Source organism: Toxotes jaculatrix, chromosome 18 (genome assembly GCF_017976425.1).
Source record: "Toxotes jaculatrix isolate fToxJac2 chromosome 18, fToxJac2.pri, whole genome shotgun sequence".
Taxonomy (NCBI): domain Eukaryota; kingdom Metazoa; phylum Chordata; class Actinopteri; family Toxotidae; genus Toxotes; species Toxotes jaculatrix.
In genome coordinates, this window is record NC_054411.1 from 9,000,948 (window position 1) to 9,019,541 (window position 18,594).

Sequence of the window (18,594 nt, forward strand, 5' to 3'; positions counted from 1 at the left end):
ACTGAAATTTCTTTTCTAAATGGAAAAGAGACAGTCCCCAAATTCACTCTAAGCCAGAGCTTTGTGGCAGTTTCATTGGCTAATGTGGAAAAAGCCCCGAAGCAGCACCCACTTCCTATGTAGAACCAAATCAAATCAGCTCACTGCCTCCCTGCGGACGTGTCTGATCAATAGATTCCCTGACTACGTCTCATTCTGGCAGAAAGCAGCAGCTGTGGATGGAAACAAACTAAATTTGTAAACAGATGTGTTATATTGCAGACACAGGTTCATCTGTGATACAACCACAATGACCACACCTATTGCTTAATAGTGTTTTACGCATATTTATGCTCGATTGGAGGAGCTGGTGGATGATCACACAATCCTGGCTGCGTCCTCTCTGGAGTATTGGTTTGTTATGCAATCTGTGTGTCCATGTGGTTTTGTAGAGAGCTCACCAATCACAGATACATCACTTCTATTGGAAATCTCTTTTTTTTAAAAAAACAGCTGATTAGGACAGTGGACATTGGAGGTATTCTAAGTAATGCTTTACTTCTTTTAAACTTGGTGACATTAATAATCATAGTTCTACGGTATTATACTCCAGCTAATTCTACACATTTACACCATCCATCAAGACACTCCATAGTACAGAATACACTTATTTTCCACAGATTTCTGAAAGGTATTGGGAAAATAGAATGAGACGTTCTTTCCATTGCTGTCACTGAAAATGACTTCCAGCAGAGCTGACTGATATATCATGGGGTCTCTGAGGACTTTCACAGAACTGGATTGAGTCAGTTTGGTGAATTAAAGTAAATGATGGTGTGAGCTCTTGACAGCTAGCAGCCCGGAATTTGGGCCACAGCTCCAAATTAGAGGAGCAGCATGTGTGTCTACGGCTAAAACAGTCAAGCAGGGCTCTGCTCACCATCTCCAGATGCCGCATATTTTGGGTCAAAATGCAAATCCTTGGAAAGTTCTAGCTCTGTAGAATGCAGATAGATCACTTAGCTGATGTAAACATCGAAGGATGGGCACAAATTGTTCATCAGTTCAAAAGCCGTACCCATAACATCAGACTGATTTGTTGTGTACAATCAATGCATCAACTAATGATTTTATAATTTTTTTTTATTGAAAAAACAACATAAACAGTTTTCAACAACTGCAATATCAATATACAGTATTTGCGTTATAATTTACAAAAGATAAAAAATCTGTACAGTCTCTAGTTTGTGCAGGAAGGTGGGAAGACCCTGGTAGAAAAATAAAGACCTAAGACAGGAGAAGTGTCAATGTGAGACCAGATAAAATGTTTCGACAGATTTCCTTACGAGAGAAGCAGTACAGTGTTCTGGCTTCTGAATGTGTCACAATAACACCCATAGTAATAGTTAAAAAAAAAACAAAAAAAAAAAAACATTAAAGCTCAATCTTGTGTAAGACTGAAGTCAAGTGTGCTATCTTCATTCAAGATTTGTGATTGCAAATGAAATATTATTCAACTGACCTGACCTTTAGTAAGACAAAGCAAGGGCCCATTCAGAAATGACAAATAACTTCACAAGACCCGCAGTGGTGAGGTGAGAGGGTTAACTAAGATCTGTCCAAATTCTGCACAACTGCCAAGCCAAGAACACTGATGTTAATATAAAGAAGAGACTATGTCAAAATCAACTCAAATAAATCAGCCAATCACTGTTAGATGAGGAAAAGTTCAGGTTTCAAATCGACATCAACTAACAGATGAGTTACGGTTGTCTCTTATATATATGTACACATTTGGCTTTGGGTAATAAAACAGTTCCTGTTGTTACTTGGGGGGAAATTCTCTGGTGAGGAAGAAAGTGCAGTAAAGCTTTGGAAAACACACTGACAGAAACCATGCTTGTCTACATCTAAAATCTTCAAAATGGATACTTTAAAAGACAAATAATACATTTTGGCTCCTAGATTTCTCTCTAAACATACAATATGTAACTTAGCAGCACTTATCATCAACATTCATAACCTCGGCTCAGGCTTGAGCTTCCTGTCGCATTCTACCACTGAACCGTATTGCACATTAGAACGTGAAGACCTGCAAGAAGTGGCAGTATACTGCAAAGTGAATCACCTCTGAATGCTTCTTTCTGTGACATCTAATGCAGTGTGTGCTCAGTCAAAGCCAAACCTCCTGAGTGCCTCCACTGGGACTGAGAGTTTTGTTAAGGCACACGTTGCAAAAGATGCTATAATTAGACAAGATGATAGTTTGAGGAGCATAGTGTACTTGTATTCGTAATCTGTACAAGACATCTCTTTCCTGCCTTGCGCCATGAGAACACACCAAGACCACCACACGGAAGAGGAACAGACATATACTTTGCTAAGAGACCAGCTCATTAACAAACAGCAGCCTTTTTTGTGCAGGTGGTTTAAATGATGTTAGTCGCCTCTAAAACAAGATCGTTGAACTTAAAATGATCCTAAATGTGTCTGGTTAGGTTGGCATTTGAAATCAAATCTCAAAACCAGTTTGATTTTTTTTTCAATTAAAATTAAACATTAAATTATTTTAGCGCGTCCCAACCTCATGTGATGTTTAGGCCACAACAATGACCTATTACACGCAGGATGAAATGCAAAATGTGCAAATTGGAAATATGCACTTCATTAAATTAGCAAATGTAGCCAGCCCAATTGGCTGTTCTACTAAAATATTTTGCTTAATAAGGGCAGTATTTAAGTGAATGCATCTAACCCATTTTAGCTTCATGTAACCAGTTAATTTACCACCACTTTCATCATGAACAGTATAGCATGTTTGTATTTCCTTGGTGTCATGTGCGTGAGCTTCTGCATAGAGAATTTCATACTCAAATCACAGTCTTTTACGAACTGTCATGCATCATCAACAACAGCAATCAGGAACAAAGCTCAAGCAAACTTTAACATACCCTGTGGTAGCATTTAACCTTTCTTTATCCCTGCAGTCATATTTCTGATTCAGCCGTCAAAGGTCTTGATTCTAAAGGCAAAGAGTCCAGATTGCATTCAGAGTCTGACACCACATCTGTATTTGTGTCCTGAAGTGCACCAACCTCAATGCCACTCATCTGCCTGTTGCCATCCTCTTCAAACTCCTCCTCCATTTCGACTTTTTCGAGAGCCACCTCGTTCTCGTAACAAAAGGAGTTCCTTGAGCTGGAGGCGTTGGACTTCTTTTCAGCTAGTTCCCTTGCACTACAGTGGGGAGTGCTGGGCACCTCATAGGTGTTGTCAAAGCGGGAGTAGTCCACTTTGTAGTAGTTCTTTTCTTCAAAAAGCACCGGCTCAAAGCGGTGGCCCCACAGAATCTCACTGGCCACATACGAGCTCCGACACTGGGTGGTCATGGCTGTAGCCTCGACCATGCCCTCCAGAATCACTACGATCTCAAACTCTGATGTCTCCAACTCCTGTTTGCTCATCTCATAGAATGGGCTGTCCTCATCAATCTCATGAACAATGGTAATCGGAGACACCAGGAAGATTCTGTCAATGCCACTATCGAAGCCTACGTCGATGTCTACCTGATCCAGAGGGATGAACTCTCCCTCGGCAGTGGTGCGGGACTTAAGGAGCTGAGCCCTAACGTGGGCCTCCACCAGGTGACTCTTTCTCAGGTTCCCAACGCGCCACATCAGGCACAGTTTGCCGTCCCTCATGGCCACTGTAGCATAGTGGCTGAACACCAGGGTCTCATTCCTCTTTTTGGGCTTGGCCATCTTGGCCATGACAGCACCAATGATGAAAGCATCTATGATGCAGCCCAAAATGCTTTGAAAGACGACCATGAAAACAGCAATGGGGCACTCCTCTGTCACATAGCGATAACCGTAGCCAATTGTGGTTTGGGTCTCCACTGAGAACAAGAAAGCAGCGGTGAAGCTATCCACATTGGAAACACAGATCTGAGTCTCATTCTCTAAGTCCCCGTAAGAGAGGGCCACTACCCAGAAGACAAAGCCAAAAAATAACCACGACAACAGGAAAGAAAGGCAGAATATGAGCAGCATCCAGCGCCAGCGAATGTCCACACAGGTGGTGAAGATATCTGCCAGGTACCGCTGGCCTTTCTCGCTCATATTGATAAACTGCACATTGCAGTGACCATCTTTCCTGACGAAGCGGCTCTGATGTTGGTGCTCTGTGTGCACCTTGTTAACATTGCCATTTCCATAGCCATTTGGGACGGCAATAGTTGCCAGCTTCATGCCATCTTCCTCAGAGGACACAATGCTGTAGCGGTGGCTTCGCACACTCCCCATCGCTGCCGCCTGGGAGGGCTGGGCCGATTCTGCTTTGGAAAACAGTCTAAGTTTTTGGTAGAAGCGTTGGAGAAACAGTTTTGAATGATCCCGGGGACAAACTCAAGCAGAAAATGTGAAAACAGGACTAGATCCTGGCAGGGAATGGGGGAGACTGGACCTATGCTTCTGCAGGCGTGGTGTGCACCTTTGGTGAGGGCAGGTCACTCTCTGACGGCTGGTTTGACCTCATCAGTGAAGTAGGCTGTGGAAATTACAGACAGAGAGAAAAACAGTTTTAAAGTAATTGGCAGGAACCAGAGCAAAGATCAGTACACGTGGGTGTGTGGTTACCTGCTGTCTAAATAATGGATTGTACACTCACAGTTAACTGCGCTCTTCTTGCATTTACAGAGAATATACAAACAGTGTATGCAGCGCAGCCAGAAAGCACAGTGAATCCATTGTTTGTGCATTATCAGTAATAGGTAAAGCATATTATTTAAGCGCTTAGATAGCTGACAAAGAGGGAAAGGATGTTTACCCCACTTAATGTAAGTATTAATTAGGCAGGTCATTCCATGGGGAGCTGAGTCAAATTACAGATCAAGTTCATGCTGATCCTTTGAGCCACCAGAACAAAGATACAGTACAAGTGTCAGCTCTGTGCAGATGTGTCTTGAAACTGTGCACATAATTGAGAATGCAGTACATAAAGTTGCTGCATTTAAAACCCATTCACCACTCATTGCATTTCATGCTATGTAAGTGCACAGTAATGTGCATAAGCATGGCCAAATCTAATTCACAGCTACAGTTAACCCCACTCCCTACACCACCTAACAACTTTTCAGAGAGGATGGGCGACTTTCTCTGATAGCAACAGTAACCTTGCATCATATGTAATAGAGCAACAAGGGCAGCTAAATTAGAAAAGCTATTGACCTGGTGTGTGTGTGGCCCGACAGGTCCATTAAAATGCAACACCACAGGCTACAAAAGCCCATGGTCTGTCAGACATGCTCTGCCAAAATAACTCCCCGCCTCCCCTTTAGAAACAATCTCATCTGAGTGTCACTATTGTGTCAAAGTGAAAAGGCCAAGAAATAAAGTACATGACTGGAGAGATAAATGAAATAAAGTCTAGCAGCCTTTTTAGAAAATATTCTGAATGTAACTGCTCATGTTTCTTTAATTTAGTTTTAAAAGCACAACGCAGTCGTCAAAAGGGAAACTTTTTTCTATTACCGTTGGTCATTTTATTCTTTCTCCTAATTTTGTGTCTGTTCTGCAAGTGATCAAAAGTTATGTGGTATAAGATGTGCAGGACGTGGTCCTAAATCCCCCATGCATCATCTCTGCTTTTCACAACTGATGATGTCACTGCTGGGTCGATTAAAAATAGCAACTGGTCATGCACACTATTGGGAATATGGGGGTCCATTCATTCACAGCTTAAAGCATGCCAAAGGATTTTGTTTAATGGATTTCAGAGATTTTATATGATATTTAAAATGAATATACTTATCTCTTAAGGACTATTGTATATTTGCATTGCTATTAAACTTAGTGAGAAAAGACTTGTCACAGGAAATGTAAACAATTTCAAGTTCCTTATTACAAGTACAGTATCCAGTTAACGTCATGAGGATGCTGGCTAATATAGACCTTTTCTTCACCTTTTTCTTTAACAAAGTCTATAGCTTATTGTGGCACTGAAACAAGGTAAACGTCAGGCTGCACAAAACCCTAGAATACACATAGTCCACACTGCATGACTTAAGAGAAGTAAAGATCAAGAGGACAGTTGGACAGAAAGACAGCTGAGAGGGCATTTGTGTGACACTTTTATCAAAAGGAGGGTACACGAAAGTGCATAGGTGTACTTTTGTGTTGTTGATGCACTGACACTAAGTGCATCAGAAAATGAGGTCCCTCTCTCTTCCTCTCTGTCACAGTTTATTGGGTTCTTTCCCACCAAGCTTTTATCTACTCACTATGTCACATCACTTATTACTGCAGGTTGGTATATGGTGACAGACCAAGGCTTCCAGAGGCTGCACAACCTGTGATTGTTTGTTTTGCATGTGTTCTCAATTAGTGCCAACAGCTGAGGCAGATGGAAACTGGTTACATAAAGCTGCTCTATTTTTTTTTTTATTACACAAATCAATAACTATGGCCAATCATTCAGCAGATGGTAACTTCAGTCCTAGGCTTTTACAGCATTTGTTGTTTAATAATAGTCTATATATTTTTGAGCAGTTTCACAGAATTTGTAACCAGTTTATTCATTCATAATGATCATCTTTACACCAGGGGCTATTACAAAATTCAGCTTGTGCACAGATGTCATGAGTTACAGAGTTAATTCAGATCACGGACTGGGGCAATGCACATCATCCAGTCAACATTCTTCAGCCTCCAATGCCCCATTACAAAAACAACAACAACAATAATAATAATAATAATAGCAATAATAATAATAAAGAAATTAATAAGGAAATCATATGTTTAAGACGAAACAGGAAACAGCTTTTTCCATAACTGAAATCAAGTTTTTGATTTACATCAAGGTTTTTTACAGGGCGACACAACATGCAAATTTTGCATTGAGACTAACCTTCAGTTATTGCAGACTGTGCCTATATTTCCCACGCCATATCATTCTCATAAATAGGAATAAATATTTCCCGCTTATTGCACCTACCTGTTGGTCACTGCAGCTCAAATCTGCCGTTGTCTTGTTGTAATAACTCCCATATGCGCTAGATATGCACACTTCCTCTCTTCTGTTCTTGCTGCTCTTTTATTATGTTCTCTTAGTTTCCCGTCTGGCGCTGTAAATTCTGCCATAACCCTCTCCAGCAACACTGAAGAAGATATTTGTCGTTGCAAAGACAGACTTTAAAAACACGTGTGCCTATCCCCGCCCCTGTCGCAGCGATGGCCAATGGAAAGCTGCAGCGCCTGTTTGAGGCTCTGAGCCCACATGGAGGTTTTGTATTATCTGTTGGAGTTGTAGACAAAAGAAATCAAATCCCCTTGAACTTTATGTTTAAACTGGATAGAATCGTTAGTTTGATTGTGAAACCTCTCCATAATCGTGACAAAACTGCACGTGATTTGATGGTGATCATGATGATGATGATGATGTGACTCCTGAAATTAATGTACAATGATTGGGATTTATATGTCGCGAGATTAAGTGTTTTTCTCTTTCTGCTGAAGGACCAAGCAAATACACTAGGTTGTGTGGAGCTGAGGCCTACTTTGTGATATCTCTGCTGGAGTGATTCACTGCACTCAGTGAACACAGGGTGGCGGTGTAGGACTACAGAGAGATTTAACGCTCACAAGTAGTGGCATCACACAATGGCAGTGTTGCTATAATTCATAAAAGAAGAAAAAAAAAAACACTCCTAAAGTATCTAGACTTTTACAGGAACAAATAGACTTTTATTTGACTTACATCTGTTGTTATGAATTTTATTCATATAAAGCATAAAAAAAACAGGTTCACATATAAACATATATACAAGACCACATCTTATCAAACTGCTCTTGATCTTATGGGAACAGTTCAACATGCACTGTGTTGGATTTCTTTGGTTCCTCAAGCTACAAACAGGTTTGCTGAATCACCTCTTCAGTGATGTCAAGATTCACCCGGCAAGTGTGTCCATTTCTTTTGAATGGAGGCAAGAGTCGATTGTAGGGTTGACTGCCCTCTACAGGGCATCTCTGTCTGTCAAACTCCTCTGCACTGAGCAGGGGCACCGGCACCCATGTGGTCTCATTGAACAGAGCGTAGTCCACCTTGTAGTGTTTCTTGCTTAGTTTCAACATGTCTTGGAAACACTGACCCCAGCGGATGTCTGCTGGTGTGTAGGAGGTACGTGTCTGGTGCAGCATACCTGTGGAGTCTCCAGTGTAAGTGAAAGATACAACCAGTTCAAATTCGTCCCCCAGTAGATCATCGGGGCCCAGACTGTAGAGGGGACTGCCAGGCTCCAGCTTGTGAATAATAGTGGTTGGTGTGGCAAGGACAATGTCCCAGTTTTGGATGTCCAAGTCCTGATAGGACATTACAATAGACCCCAGTGGCTGTTTTACATAGCGGACTAACTGGGCCCTGGCAACCCCCTCCAGGATGTGATTACCTCTGAAGTCCCCAAGGCGCCATGACAGACACAGAACCCCATCTCGCAGGTTGACTACTGCACAGCTGCTAAAACCCACTGTCTGAGCTCTCTTACGAGCAGATGCCATTTTAGCCACAATGATACCAATGACAATGGTGTCAAGGAGGCAGCTAAATACATCTTGAACTGTCACCACAACAATGGCCACAATACAGTTCTCTGTCATCCCCCTGAAGCCATAGCCAATAGTTGCTTGGGTCTCCATCGAGAACATGAAGGCTCCTGTAAAGCCTCGCACATTGTCCACACAGGGTTTGTTATCAACATTGTGAATGTCTCCATTCACATATGCAATGAGCCAATAACAGAGACCAAAGAACAGCCATGAGAGAATGTAAGAGAGAGAGAATATGAGGAGCATCACCCTCCAGCGGATTTCTACAAGAGTGGTGAAGATGTCCAGCAGGTATGGACTCCAGTCCCCAGGGACCTTGTGGAAAACCACAGGAAACCTGCCATCTTTCTGCATGTAGCGGAGCCGACTGCCCTCATTTCCATTCTGCCTACCCAGTGTATGGACTGTGGTGTAGTAGGTATCAATGACGACATGTTCACCCCTTTCTGTGCTCATTTTGACCAGGGCCAGATTTAGCTCTTCTGTAGACAAACAAGGGTGAGATGGAAAATGCAGATTAGGATGATACAGTTGTATTTTCAAGTTGAATAACATGACAGTGTACTCATGGTCAGGGAGGGACAGTATTTTACTCATTACAAGTGGCTAAAATGTAAAAGTCTCTCAGACTTGTTTGTTGAGCTGAACCCTTCATGTCTGAGCAGGCAACCGAGGTCAGTCTGTCCCTCAGGCTATCAGCAGCAAATGACTTGAGCAGTGCCCAGCTGTGGGTGTGAAAAATGAACTCCAAGAACACGAGTTTCAAACCGGTTGATTATTTACCAGACGTTCCATTACAATCTGGCCACTGTCCAAATCAGTTGTGCTAAAAGCTCTCTATAAACACTACTACTGTCCAAATTATAACCAAACATAATCATGCACAGTTTTTTTTCCATTCTGCTTGTTTCAATAAAAATTCTCCAACACTGAATAAGAGCTATTAAAGTCTGACAGTCAGCGTGGTGGAAGTGTTGAAGGTTGTGCATAAATCACAGTTGTGATAACTAGTTCTAAGAATCGTGAACACAATTATGGAAACCATAAAGACAAACTGAAATCGATTCCACATTTCAACACACCGTGAAATGAGCATCATAACGTGTAATGTCTATACAACATATTACACAGATTAGGTTTGCTAATTATTTGTACTTGTACTTTAACTAATATGGTACAGTAAGAGGGCTCAGAGCCAGCACAGTACCAAAACCATGTTTGTCATAGTCATATAAAAAGTTGCACTCTTGCTTCTTTAAGGACAGACTTGTATAAGCTTGGTAAATTCTTTTGGTGGCAAAAAAGTGATTTAGCTTGTTTGTTATTGTATTTTTCTTTTGCTGTGTCTCTCCTTTTTTTGATACATGTTTTTCTGTTTAAGCATTTTGCCTTCATCGTACCAGCCAGCTAAAAGTATTGTGATCTTTGTGATCTTTGGAAGATAAATGGATGGAAATCGATGTATCTCACAATTTTAACATCTCTTATATGTCTTTTTATTTTTAGAAGCACCTGCTCTTTTTCCAGGATTTTTAGCTGAAGTGTTTGGGATTCTCCGGTCCGTTTGACCAGTTATGTTCATTTCATTGTGTTGAGCTTAATGCTTAGTTTTTGTGTATGTCACATGATGCTACTCTGAACTTTAGTGACCTTTTTCCCAAAATTGTCCCCAGGTTTCAGAAAGCTGCATCCACTGCCTTTACTGTGTTGTTGAATACTTGGCAATTTTATCCAACTCACTGCATTTCACACATGGTCCTTGTGTAATTCTAAATTTCAACACGACATCTGAGAGGAATGTCCTTTAATCTTGACCTTGTTCAGGTATTGATCTCCGCCCATAATGATATATGTAGATTTAGCTACAACCATCTGACAAGATTAACCACAGGTTTGGGTCAGGGGAATATATCTTCTCTGGGGGAAGAACCTCTTTTTAATCAGTTTGGCTTATCTCTTTCATTTTGAGTTTTGGCAAAGTCTGTTGCATTCCAGATGTGACCCAGAACAATGGCAGGGAACAGACAGTGGCCTTTTGAAAACAGTCCCAAAATGACTTATTATTGAGAAATAAAAAAAAAATGATTGCATGGTAATTTGTATTAGTATCCATAGGATCTACGTGTTCTTACCCCAAGCAGCTACAAGGCCAAAAATGTGTAGACAAAAGAAAAGACAAGCATGGTTATCATAAAATTGTTTATGTAATCAATGTCTTTACTCCACAAGTCCTGAGGAATTATGTCTCGGTTAATTAAGCAAAACCTCAAACCTCAGTGTGGTGCAATTATTAATCTATTTTTGTCCTCATGGGGGTAAATTATTATCCTCCAACCACCTCTAACAGCATTCACCTCCAAACGCAAATGTCAAAATTTAACCACACAACTTCCTTTTCAATGACACATAAAATACTGCAAAGTCAGGACATTTTTATTGTTTTCTTACTCTGTATATCAGTAATCTGACAGCTGTTTTCACTGATGAAAGGCTCGCTATCAAGTTTAGGTTTCAGTACAGAATGCTGAGTTAATGTACTCAGTGATCAATAAGTTTTTTCAAGCTATGTCCTTCCTTGCCAGAAGTCAGTCAGGCTAAGTTTTTATTGCTTAATTGAGTCACTTGAGAACACGTAGTTGATGTTTATCTCAGTTTATGATAAATGGCTTTTCAAGAGTTCTAATTTTACACCTGTGGTTTAATTGTGGGCAACTGCAAATTGTCTTGTTTGTAGTGTTTGTGCAATAGTGTCAGGTGTACTTATTGTTCCTGTCAGTCAGATAAATGTCAGCCCAAATGAGATTTTACTGTAGGTTGAATGGGATCCTGTTGGTGGGTGAAGAGTAACTGAACACGTAAGCAAGCAACAAAAATAGTCTGACTGAAAAAAAAAAAAAAAATCAAAGACTGTGGAAATATGCACTGTCACGCATGACACCTTTGGAAGGAAAACTGCTCCAAAACGTTTTTTTAACCCATTTCATTAAAGGTTCAGAAGATTTATAAAATAAATTATGAGGTGTAAAAGCAAAAAAAAAAAAAGTTCTATGGCCAATCATCACACATCACACAAAAGTTCTTTTGCTGTCATGCTACAATAATAGTGTGGCAATTGATGGTATTTGATAAATAAGTAGAGAAAAATGCACAGAAAAATGCGAATTTACCAACTCAACATGCATTTATGAGCAGGTGTTTCAGCCTGATTTCTACACAGCAATCACTGAGTCCACTGTCAAGGACAATAACAGGTTACAGGACAGTCGGGTCTGGGAAAAAGGTCACTGAGGGTCCTTCCCACCTCCATGTGCACTTGTATGTCACAAAATCAGCAGGGAAAATCACAGAGACATGTTTATAAGGTATGTCCTATTGGATTTATGTCAACTCTATATGTTTGTTTGTCTCTGTTTCTATATCTAAATGCCTATTTTTTTTCTTTTCCCCCCTTTTGTACATTTTTACCTGTGTTTATCTCTTTTCATTTTTACTGATTAACAACTACTTACTTCTGTGTGAGGCACTGTGTGTAAATACATTGAGAGCTATTGACACTGCTGTCTGTGATATGTAAAAGCACACTGGATCACTGGATCAACACACTGGATCAACAAGCTCAGAGTCTCAATTATAAATTAGATGTCATGATTCTTGAAAATTTATCTTATATTAGCTTGTGCATTTTTTCTAGGCCCAAGTCTTATTTTGTACATACTGCGGGTTTATGTTTTACATGTCCTCACTGTCCTTTATAATGATTTATTTTCTTTTTTCCCTTCAGTTAGTACAGCTGGAGTTCTGGTGGGTTTTTTTTTTCAGTAAGAAAAAAAAATTGATCTCATGACATAATGAAAGCACCTTATTTGTGATTATTTTGATTGGCTCAACACTGCTCAGATCTTGACACTATTTCTCTGACCCTCAAGTTTTAGTCAAAATACGTCATTCTGCATTGTTTTTGTAGAAATGCAAAGACAATTCTTTTATTTCTCTTCATTATAGAAACTGAAAATTGCATTGCTGACAGTATTCTTGTTTGTTACTTCAAGAACTCTTCAAGAGAACCCTGCTGATTTTAGAAAAAGCAGATATTTCAATGTTCAACTTACTTGCAGAGATGAAATTTTACGATATCAGGTGTCACATAAGCCCATCAGTTCTGCCAGGCATTAGGCGACGTGTTCAGTCAGTCGAAGTAACTTCTGAGTTCAGTTGGTTGCAGAGTGTTAGGGGCTGGCCTGGTCCTGAGGCAAAGTCTCATTTTGTCCTGATATCACAACAATCACTTCCCTCTGAAACCCTATTGGACAATCTGAAAGAATTTATGACCTATGGAATATTTTAGAGGTTCCTCAGGACAAAAACATGATGTCCTCTGACTGTTTTTTCAGGTGATGAAACATTAATTGTGCAATTCAAAGTCTTCCACAAGATGGTAAAGGCACAGAAATTCTGATAATTGATAGGTTATTTGGCAGCTATGTATATTTGAGTCATTTCCCTTTGGATTTCCGTGATTCATTAGACAGAAAGTTAACCTTTGCTCCACCAGGAGGAGACGCTGTCATTGGTACAAGGATTTTCTTTGTCTAAATTGTCCTCAATTTGGTTCTGATAAGACAAGTGAGATCACAACTGAACCGCCAGGACACACTAACTTTTAAACCACATTTATGACCGTCATAAGGGCATCCAAAGGTGTTACAAGAAGGTCAACAACACCAAAACAACCTTGTTGTCCTTTTAAAAATAGCACAAACACCACACCCCCATCACCTCGAAACCAACGTGATGTATTGGTTTTTTTAAGATGATACGTGAAAACAGAGATAAGACACATTCCTCTGAGTGATAAGCTGCGTTTCATCGGAGTGTCATTTGCAGGAAGCAACTACATAATGAATAAGTGAAAACTGAGACAGGAAATAGTATTACTTTCTCTGCTACAGAACATGATAATACCCAAATGTGAAAGTTAGATTGACTCATATAAGTGTTTGAGACATTAGAACAACAACATCCAACATGATCATGTGACACATCATGATGTAGAGATCCACAAATTCAGACGAAAAAATGTCAGATCTAATTTACAAGACCAAAGGAGTAAGTGCAACAGTAACATAAGAAAACTTTTATTAGGTTACGTAAGTAGTTAAATAATAATAATTAGGGCTATGACAAATATACACGCCACAACATTTGTAAAGAAAATGAAAGTTAAAAACACCCGTCCTGTCAGCAGAAAAAACAATGTAGCAAAGCAGCAACAACATGTTGCAGGTCTGTGAGTTTGATGTGTTTGAGTGGGTGCATGGTAAAGGTTATGAAGTACACCATGTGAGGCTGGTTGCATTTAAGGGTCATTCAGGCAAGGCTGAGTCAGTACAGGCCCGCTTTCAGCAGGTATTAGAAAATTGGCAGTTGTGGTTGTGACTGAAAGGAAAGTCACTCTAAGGGAGGAAGAGCTGGGACCAGGTTTTCATCACTTTATTGGCTTGAACTGGAGCCACTGGAAGCTATTAATAGAGAGGCACCCTGAGCTGTGTGGTAAACCTGTGACACAGTAATTTTCATGACAAACTGGAGACCAGTAGGTGATAACCTCAGCTGTGGTTGACAATGATCGGGTCAATCAAGGTATGAAACAATTCCAAATATTCAAGATAAAGAATCTGTTTCTCAGCGGTCCATTGTCAAACATCTTGTCACACAAAAGGTGATGGCTGTAGCTGAAAATTAGAGCATGTATGAAAATGTCCCTTTTTTCATTGATAGACTTGGCTTCTGTCAGTGTTGTATGCCAATACAAAGATGGAAGCCTCTAGGTTGAGCATCTGTCTTTTTCCTTCTTATTTTTTTCTGTTTTAGAAATAGATTACATTTCTACATCAATACAGATGACACACATCAGCCAGATGCTATTAAATATATAGGATACATACTGTGCCAGTGCAGTTGGGGTTGTGAGGAGATTCTAATCAGTATCAAATAACATAATGAGCTTGAGAAATTGTTCACGTAAATGTCAAAAACAACCAATGACAAAACCTGACATTCCTCATCCAGCTGTCAAAACAAAGTACTTTTAATGGCCATTCTGTGAGAAGACACGCTTTGCCTTGATGACACTGAAACCACAGCAGTCTCAAGTCTTTGTCCTGCAGCCATGACTGGGAGTCCTGCCTCTTTTGTGTATGACAGCCACAATCTCATTGTAATGCAGAGGAGCCATAATGAAAAATAGCAGCTGGAGCTACCTGTGTCTGTGTGCAGGTAAACAGACCGTGGGAGTAATTGCACTTTTGTTGTGATTGTTTACACAGGAGAAATGAGGGATATGCTGAATGCTCAGTGTAATTAATCACACAAAGGTATTCTTGCACATTGTTGTAGGTCATTCAATGTGAATGAGTCTTGTAGTGTGCTTACATGGGATTATGACAGCATGGTTTATTGTCACAGACAAGCCTATTTAAGCATCATGTCAGGCTGAACCCTAAAGACAGAGATGACAGGGATGGGATATGTGAGGTCTAACCATCTGATTCCTGCAATGATGCTTTCAGAAACATTAAGATTTCTAACCCACAGTTTGGAGAAAACTGTCTTCTTACTGGGTTTGCTAACAGCTGGTAAGTGTAGCTTGTATTTATCCAAACAATGTTTTGGGAGAATCCTTTCTGAAAATATTCAAAGCTTGGGTTGACATTTGTCTCCAATTTCAGGATGTGGACAAGCTGAATCCAACTGCACAAATCGCAGATGTCTGGCTGAAATGTTGATAGGGAAAAACTATTCAACTCAACCACAGAATGAAAACTGCACCCAAATGATATACGTGCCTTTCATTGAGTACCAGACTCTGTCAGTTGTAAGTATTGTGTTGAATTTCCTTGTTTCTCCTTTTATATCTCTCATAACCTGACAAGAAATTGATCATTTTAATTATTAACATTAATTGTGTGTTAGTGCTTTCTTATTTAAAATGTCTTTTTTTAGGTTGTTTCACCTGAGATATGTTAATATAACCCTGCTGAATATGCTTAAAATGTATTTTGACCAAGTAAAAATGCTGAAGTCTGTTACAACATTTCCAGCAGCTCTTCAGAAGTGCTGGTGCTTTGTCTAACCTCATTTGTTTTTAACAGGACACAAAGAATCTCCGCCTAATTAGTCGTCTGCAAGCAGTAATTGTAAGTTTTAACATACTTTCAAGCGAACAAAAAAAAACAAAGAGAATGCTTCAGTCACATTAATTTAGATTTTTAACCACAGGAATGGAGAGATCCTGAGTTGGAATGGGACACATCAGTTTACAACTATAATGAAGTTGTCCTGCCAGTAGATAAGGTCTGGACCCCAGAGATCCATGTAACAAATGGGTAAGTCAGTAACACAGCATAAGAGCTTCATTCATTCACTTCAACTGTTGTCACAAATTCAATTCATGCACAAGTTCCTCTGAAACAGCTGTTGACTCTTCTGTGCACAGAATACTAACAACTATGCAGCACAGCTCTCGTGATCTGCTGGCATTCAGTAATGGCACCCTGAGGCACACTGTGATCATAAACGCTGAGGTGAACTGTGAAGTCAATCTGTTTAACTATCCCTTCGCTGCTGATGAATGTCCGGTCGCAATCCAAACCTGGTCCGCTCGCGGTAATCTCAGCACATCACTTATTCAAATATTAACAAAATATCCTGGTTTATCTGCGATTTAAAGCAAACTGGGTGTTAAGTCATAATTACCTGATTTTGCATATTTTTAAACATGCATTAATGCTCTTGCTTCAACTCAATCTTAATTTATCTCAATCATGTTTCAATTATCAATGTTTGTAGTTGACTATTCCTTTCCTGCCTGTGCAAATATCATGCAAAGCAAACAATGCTAAAGAAGACTTCATGTCATTCAGGATGTGGTACAGAGCTGCTATTGGGTGATTTGAAGATGGTCGATAGTGACCATGGAGACTGGAAAACTGACAATGTGGCCCTCCAGAAAATGAGAGATGACCGGAATTACATCATGGTAAGTTTAACTTTAAGGCATTTAACTTTACAACTGATTTGTGTGATTGTGACATGTCTAATGTGGTTAGAATTAGAAAAATAATTAAGCAATTAATACATAAGGCGATCAACAGTTTTCGAGTACAGCTGCAATGGAATCTAATAGCGGGAACATTTTTAAAACCTCAGAAGACAACATTAGGTTTTAGTCTTAGGTTACCACCATTTTGTATTAGATACAAGTAGAAAATTAAATAATTATTTACAGTTTCCTCCCACCATAAAATGGTACCAGGAGCTATAAAAACAGTTGTTTCTTTATCCTACTACAGACATGAAATTTTGTCTTTCATACTCCTCAGGTGGCACTGAGCATCAAATATATCAACCCCTTCATTACATTACTGCTGCCCAGCATTCTGATCATCTTGGCTGACATTGTCAGCTTTGCCCTGCCACTGGGAGGTGGTGAACGCAACTCTTTCAAGGTCACCCTGGTGCTCAGCTTCACCATGTTCCTCATCATCCTCAACGATAAGCTCCCTGGAGACAGCCAGTGCAGCCCCATCATCCGTCAGTCAGCTCTCATGCATATCACAAAAAACACAGACACACTCACAATACGCAACAAAATATATGAACAGCGTCACAGTTTGAGTCTGAGTGACTAACCATCTGTCTGTGCTGCAGGAACCCACTTCTGTGTTTGTCTGGTGCTCTTGATGTTGAGCATGCTGGTGTCTTTGGTGCTGACACGGGTGGCAAAAGATGGCAGCCTCATTTTCTGCTGCTCATCCAAAGGGCCAGGCACAAAAAACACAGGAAACAAGAAAGAGAAAGAGGGCGAGGGTAAGGAACATTTGACAGTTAAACAATTATGTGTTGAGTTTGGACCCCAATACCTTTTTGATAGAGGGTTGAGTGGAGTGTTTTGACTCTTGCTTTTTTAGAAAAAAAAAAGTGCTACACATTTAGTCTCTTCTTATTGCTATTTCAATTCCTGCAGCAGCCAAAGCTGACATCAGTGTCGTTCAGGTGAATGGTTCAGAGGAGGACAAGCAAATGCTCAGAAAGGTGGTAAACTTCCTGGAAGCTTTTGACGCCAAGGAACTACAGAGTGAGAGAAATCAGAAGTTTGCAAGCACAGTGGACAAAGCCTTTTTCTGGTTCTATTTCTTTTTTGGCACTGTGTACTTCTGTGCCATGACTTATGTGATGGTAAGGTATACATGTACAGTTAACCATTTTGATTTCTGGTACTAACACAATTAGTTAACTGTGTGTTTTTGTGCGCTGAAAAAAACAAACCGCTAAATTAAACTACTCAATAAATTCAACAACTTAAGTCAAATTCAGAACACAAATGCAAAAATTCAAATATCGATGCAAATCTCAGCACACATTTATTATATTTGTTACACGTATTAAACCTCACATTCACTATGTCAAATATTGTGGCGCTGATTTGTGCATGTATGATAACAAATGTGTGTTAGCATATTCACACGATTTATGCAATATACAAAATTATTATGAAGTAAGACATTTGTACGCACAGCAAAACCTTATTAAATGTGAGGAGAAGACATGGAGGGATGTGTGGGATACAGAACCAGCTGCACGCTGATGTTCCTTTGTTGCCACCTAGTGGTTGAATCATTCACTGCAGACAAACTAGTGACCAACTGAGCTCCTTATGGTTCATTGACTTGGACCTAATGACATTTTAACCAGCAGGACCTCAGCTTGAGTTGAACATTTCATGACTCTCATAAAAACAAAGCTGCTTAAAAGATTAAGTTCAGCTAATGAATACACTTTTAGATTTAATAACATAATGTTAGATTCAATTGCAAATAAAGTGATATTCTTAGTGTACAAGTTTATCTGAACTAGTCACCAGGGACATTATTGTTGAATTGTGACACTTTTAATATCCTATGAACCACCAGACCACTACTTTGTTGTAATTTTTTTTTTTATTTAGAGCTGC

At 39.8% G+C, this 18,594-nt stretch overlaps 3 protein-coding genes across 3 annotated transcripts; 1 reads left to right on the forward strand and 2 right to left on the reverse strand.

Moving 5' to 3' along the window:
• Positions 1 to 1,178: 1,178 nt before the first annotated feature.
• Positions 1,179 to 7,114, reverse strand: LOC121198909 (inward rectifier potassium channel 2-like). Its single transcript, XM_041063285.1, has 2 exons — positions 6,973 to 7,114; positions 1,179 to 4,527 (listed from the first exon to the last, which is right to left on the reverse strand). Exon 2 carries the CDS (start codon positions 4,281 to 4,283, stop codon positions 2,967 to 2,969), a length of 1,317 nt encoding a protein of 438 aa, XP_040919219.1. The 5' UTR covers positions 4,284 to 4,527; positions 6,973 to 7,114; the 3' UTR covers positions 1,179 to 2,966.
• A 769-nt stretch (positions 7,115 to 7,883) lies between these two features.
• On the reverse strand, positions 7,884 to 9,050 carry LOC121198815 (inward rectifier potassium channel 16-like). Its single transcript, XM_041063144.1, has one exon. The coding sequence runs from the start codon at positions 9,036 to 9,038 to the stop codon at positions 7,884 to 7,886; it is 1,155 nt and encodes a 384-aa protein (XP_040919078.1). The 5' UTR covers positions 9,039 to 9,050.
• Positions 9,051 to 15,103: 6,053 nt separating this feature from the next.
• On the forward strand, positions 15,104 to 18,510 carry LOC121198489 (5-hydroxytryptamine receptor 3A-like). Its single transcript, XM_041062674.1, has 9 exons — positions 15,104 to 15,217; positions 15,311 to 15,456; positions 15,734 to 15,778; positions 15,861 to 15,967; positions 16,078 to 16,247; positions 16,505 to 16,620; positions 16,964 to 17,174; positions 17,292 to 17,450; positions 17,608 to 18,510. The coding sequence occupies exons 1-9, from the start codon at positions 15,139 to 15,141 to the stop codon at positions 17,862 to 17,864; spliced, it is 1,290 nt and encodes a 429-aa protein (XP_040918608.1). The 5' UTR covers positions 15,104 to 15,138; the 3' UTR covers positions 17,865 to 18,510.
• The last annotated feature ends 84 nt before the right edge of the window (positions 18,511 to 18,594 follow it).